This window comes from Trypanosoma cruzi, genomic scaffold, assembly GCF_000209065.1.
Source record: "Trypanosoma cruzi strain CL Brener 1047053517169 genomic scaffold, whole genome shotgun sequence".
NCBI lineage: Eukaryota > Euglenozoa > Kinetoplastea > Trypanosomatida > Trypanosomatidae > Trypanosoma > Trypanosoma cruzi.
Window position 1 is genome coordinate 77,784 of NW_001849441.1, and position 5,008 is coordinate 82,791.

General features: G+C 52.7%; 3 protein-coding genes across 3 annotated transcripts, besides 2 other annotated features; all 3 read left to right on the forward strand.

Moving 5' to 3' along the window:
• Tc00.1047053509201.10 (hypothetical protein, conserved) lies at positions 1-2,242 on the forward strand (the record flags this gene model as incomplete). Its single annotated transcript, XM_798874.1, has 1 exon — positions 1-2,242. A coding segment is annotated over one exon (2,242 nt), but the record flags the coding sequence as incomplete, so codon positions are not given.
• Positions 1-5,008: a sequence feature (heterozygous, Esmeraldo-like haplotype).
• Positions 2,903-2,933: a microsatellite.
• Tc00.1047053509201.15 (ribosomal protein S29, putative) lies at positions 3,181-3,354 on the forward strand (the record flags this gene model as incomplete). Its single annotated transcript, XM_798876.1, has 1 exon — positions 3,181-3,354. One exon carries the CDS (start codon positions 3,181-3,183, stop codon positions 3,352-3,354), a length of 174 nt encoding a protein of 57 aa, XP_803969.1.
• On the forward strand, positions 4,143-4,838 carry Tc00.1047053509201.20 (hypothetical protein, conserved; the record flags this gene model as incomplete). The annotated part of the gene is made up of 1 exon (XM_798875.1): positions 4,143-4,838. The coding sequence occupies one exon, from the start codon at positions 4,143-4,145 to the stop codon at positions 4,836-4,838; it is 696 nt and encodes a 231-aa protein (XP_803968.1).

Sequence of the window (5,008 nt, forward strand, 5' to 3'; positions counted from 1 at the left end):
AACATATGAGCCTGGACTCCTTTTTGCCATGAAGACACGCACCCCAAAGCCTGTGTACATTGGAGTTGCCTGGTACGACGAGGCAGGCCTACACCCCGTCCGTCATAAGATGGTGGACGTGCTGTCGGTAGAGCGACGTCGGGACAGCAATGACACCATGGTCTCTGACGAAAAGACAGGTGCATTTGAAGCAGCCTGGACACTACACGATGGCGTCCATTACGGGCATCTTTTTGTGCGAGATGGCCCAGCCAAGATAAACATTGAGTTTCTCAAGAGTCCTCCAGGTGACAGTTGGCACGTCCGTGTTCATGGCCAGATGGATGGAGCGAAACCTATTGAGTTTTTTGTTTACGTTGTGAACGAGGGGGGTGACGCCCTCGAGCCTGAGCTGGCAACAACCGATGGTTCATGGGATCCGCAGATCAAGAGCGAGTTCGAAGATGCAGATGGGCGTCGAGAAGGCTTTAATTTGCTTCTTCGCGATGATCATAACCCCCTTTTTACGGTCGCTTCCTGGCAAGTGTATGGGTGGCGGTCTGCCGAAGGTGAGTTTCTTCGTGGCACCAATCTCCGTAACGTGCATTTAAATGCTCAGTCGTGTAAAATTGACTTCTCTGGGGTAGAGCGATTGCCACTTCTCAAGACTGGGCACGAAACACACAACGTGATGATATTTCGTAAGAGATATGAGTCAGACTTTCGGGTCGAACTTTCAATGCGCCACGCCTCGCATCTTGTGGCAGCTGGCCCTGATGCGACAGCACACCAACGATTTATGGCAGATTACGAATCGTTGACAACATGCCAGCTGACCAACGCTTTCCGTGCGCGGGAGAAAGAAGTTTTGTATCAGATGCGCCAAATGCTAATTCCATGGACAAAGGGGATTCATGTCAATCGCAAGCTGTACATCAACAGAGCTTTTCGGGTTCTCAGCGGGGCGCTAGGCTCGTGGGGCTTTTGGCATGGGCGATACCTTTACCTGGATCCAAGTCTTGACGCTTCATGGGACGAGCAAGGAAAATTGACAAGAGTTCAATCGGACGAACAACTACGGGAAGCAGCGTTTGATGTGTCTGCTTTTGGGGCAGTGGCTTCTCGAGTGGGGAGTTCGTACGGTGACATGACCCTGACAGGATTTCATCTCCTTTTTATTATACGCTGGAACAAGGAGTGGACAAAGGATGCCATTGCTTCTTGGCTTGTTGGCGCTCAAGAAAGCAATAGCGGCTTTATTCCACATAGGGCAATCCTTACGGCGGCATCGCGTGCATTTGCTCCACCCTCCGCACGCTACGAATGCCTGACGTTTGCTGCGCCTCCCACCATTCTTCTTGCACTTGATCAATTACTACGCAGTTACCAGGGAGAGGCAGCTGATAAGGAGTTTCTTGAGTTTGTACTGCCACACCTGCGTCGTTGGCGGACATGGTTTCACAAGACGCAGAGCTCAGGGGATAATAAAATGAGCCTAGAAGCACTTGCTGCCGCAGAAACAACGAATGAGACTGAAAAAAGCTCACCGCCAAGATATCGGTGGCGTTCGCGTGATGAATATCGCATCCCTTCCAGTGGTATGCCAGACTACCCCCGACCTGTTTGCCCCGGCTACCACAGAATGGAGGCGCATGTGGATCTTTTTTCATGGGTTGCACTGCTGAGCTCGATCATCAGCGATGTTGAGCTGCATTTGGGAGCCGCTGAGACTGTTCCCAAGCGGCTTTGGACGGTTTGGTTGGACACGGTGCACTGGGATGCTGCAAATCAGCGCTATGCCGACCGTGCTGGCTGCCCTGGTGACTCTTTCTCGCCGTACATAGGGTATGTCAACCTCTATCCCTTTCTTCTTGGGATCATCGACAACAAGGGGCGTGCACTGACGATCGTTGAACTTGCCAAGACGGAGCTGATGACCCGCTACGGCCTGATGTCTGTTTCGTACGACTCAGTGCGCGCGGCACGTGATGCGGGTCTGCGCCACGAGAACCGCTGGATGGGTCACGTGTGGCTCTCAGCGAACGTCCTGATGTTGCACGCTCTGAGAACGAAATACATTGGCATTCTCGGGGACCCGGCAGGGGAGCTATTCAAGCGGCTGCGGTTGTGTATGTTGGAGATTAGCGGTGGGTCCCCGATGATGCAAGAGGCCTATAACCCTGTGACGGGCGCCGCAGAGAGCACCGTCTCGCTCGTGGGGTACCGTGTCATGTTGCTGGGACTTCTTGAGGACAGCCGTTAGCTGCCAGTGGCGCGTGACGGTGGCATTTGGAGTGGGAGGGGACAAGAGACCTACGGATATTGCCCGGTGGAAGGTGAAAACTAAAGAAAACGCCAAGAAAATGAGGGGCGGTGTGGGATTGACGAATGGCTTTGTGTCCTTGGGCACAGTCGGTGGAAGAGCAGCCGAAAGAAGGTGGTGAGTCGGGTGCACAATGCCGCAGCAAGAAGGGGCGGCGGAAACGCACACGCAAAGACCCGCAACAAACGCGTTGCGGTCTTGGTGGCGTGAGGGGTTGACTCGTGGAAAGCGGGTGGTGACGATGGCGTCATCTTCATTTTATTAGGAGCTCCTGCAACGAGCGTGCGACCCGGTGGGGCTGGGAAAGATCATGGCGCTTCTGGCTCAACTGCCTTTTTTTGTTGTCAATGACCTGTTTTTTCTTTCCAAAGATACCGCGTTGGGTGGCAGGGAGCGAAGCTTTTTCTTTTTCTATCCCACCCGCCCCCTACTGCTGGCTGCTGCTGCTGCCACACTCCACGCGGCGGGGTCCGGCGGTTGCGGGGCCCCAAATAGCGCCACCACTTTGTCAGTTCACAGCAAGTCCGGTGGCGGTAAAAGCCCATTTTACATTAGTTTATTTGTTGCCGTTTGGGTGGTGGATGAATCTTTTCTGAAGCGGTGTGTGTTGTTTGTGTGCGTGTGTGTGTGTTGGGCACACCGAGCCAAACTGTGATTTCTTTGCGGTACATCCCCTTGTAGGAGTAGGGAAACAGGCCCTATCGGGGGTGCGTGCTTGTCCTTTACTGTATTCTTTGGCTGCAGGATAGGATTGTTGGTTGCGCCTTGTGGGTTTTTCTTCTGTGATTTTGTTTGCGTCTTCTTTTTTTGGTTGTTTTTTCATGTGCTGCGCAGTGCCAGAGTTACTCTCTTAACTTCCCAATACACTCAAGACAACGATGGGCCACCTCGAACAATGGCGTTCTCGGCAGAGGATAGGCATGGGCAAGGGCTCTCGCCACTGCGTGATCTGCTCGAACCAGAAGGCGGTTATTCGGAAGTACGAGCTCAACGTATGCCGCCAGTGCTTCCGTGAGAACGCGGCAAACATTGGATTCAGCAAGCTTCGTTGACGTTGACAGCCCGTGCCGCAGGCAGCTGGGAGAGCGGCCAACCGCACAACATTTCTGTTTGCTCTTTTCTAATTTACCATTATAATTGCACTGAGACACTAACCGCTATGAAACCCCCTGCGAAGTAAAAACAACAACAACAAATGCACTTCTGTTTTAACAATAAAATGGCTGCTTTCTGCTGTCTCATTGGCTACTTACTTCTTCAGTTCTGAAAGGGAAGGTCAGCGCTATACTCTGTTTGTTTAGGTTCAGCGTAACACAACGTGCAAGACACAAAAGACTGGCTTCTATTTTTTTTTGAGGGTTTTGTCGAAAAGCCCGACAAATAACGCCTCTTTTTCAAGAAGTAGGAAAAGATATGTTGCCGGGTCCGACGTGGGGCAATTCTTGACGACAATTGCTCTCGAACGACGGAAAAATCTAACCAAATGAGTTTCTGGCTGTGTATAGGCCACATAATCAAGTGTGCGATCGCCAAAAAATCACATAACGTGGCAATTTGATGAGAAGAGAGGCCCACACAGAGAAAAAAGCAGTTGTATGTCTCACAGCATCGAATGGAGATGGTGGGGATATGCCTGAGTGTTTTGTTGGCTTTTTACGCTAAATAAGATAGCAACTGCGGAAGGCGCAAAAGCTGTACGCGGAGCAGTAGCGCCATAATATTGCCGCCCCAAAACGCTTCTGCGGGCATGCGACGGCACGTATGGAAAAGCCACTGAGATGACAACACAAGTGCGGTGGGTTTTTTTTTGGGGCGCAGGTTCAGGCATTCAGTTTCATCAATGAAATACTCAGTGAGGGGACTATTGGTCCGTGTGCCAGACTACCCCCGACCTGTTTGCCCCGGCTACCACAGAATGGAGGCGCATGTGGATCTTTTTTCATGGGTTGCACTGCTGAGCTCGATCATCAGCGATGTTGAGCTGCATTTGGGAGCCGCTGAGACTGTTCCCAAGCGGCTTTGGACGGTTTGGTTGGACACGGTGCACTGGGATGCTGCAAATCAGCGCTATGCCGACCGTGCTGGCTGCCCTGGTGACTCTTTCTCGCCGTACATAGGGTATGTCAACCTCTACCCCTTTCTTCTTGGGATCATCGACAACAAGGGGCGTGCACTGACGATCGTTGAACTTGCCAAGACGGAGCTGATGACCCGCTACGGCCTGATGTCTGTTTCGTACGACTCAGTGCGCGCGGCACGTGATGCGGGTCTGCGCCACGAGAACCGCTGGATGGGTCACGTGTGGCTCTCAGCGAACGTCCTGATGTTGCACGCTCTGAGAACGAAATACATTGGCATTCTCGGGGACCCGGCAGGGGAGCTATTCAAGCGGCTGCGGTTGTGTATGTTGGAGATTAGCGGTGGGTCCCCGATGATGCAAGAGGCCTATAACCCTGTGACGGGCGCCGCAGAGAGCACCGTCTCGCTCGTGGGGTACCGTGCCATGTTGCTGGGACTTCTTGAGGACAGCCGTTAGCTGCCAGTGGCGCGTGACGGTGGCATTTGGAGTGGGAGGGGACAAGAGACCTACGGATATTGCCCGGTGGAAGGTGAAAACTAAAGAAAACGCCAAGAAAATGAGGGGCGGTGTGGGATTGACGAATGGCTTTGTGTCCTTGGGCACAGTCGGTGAAGAGCAGCCGAAAG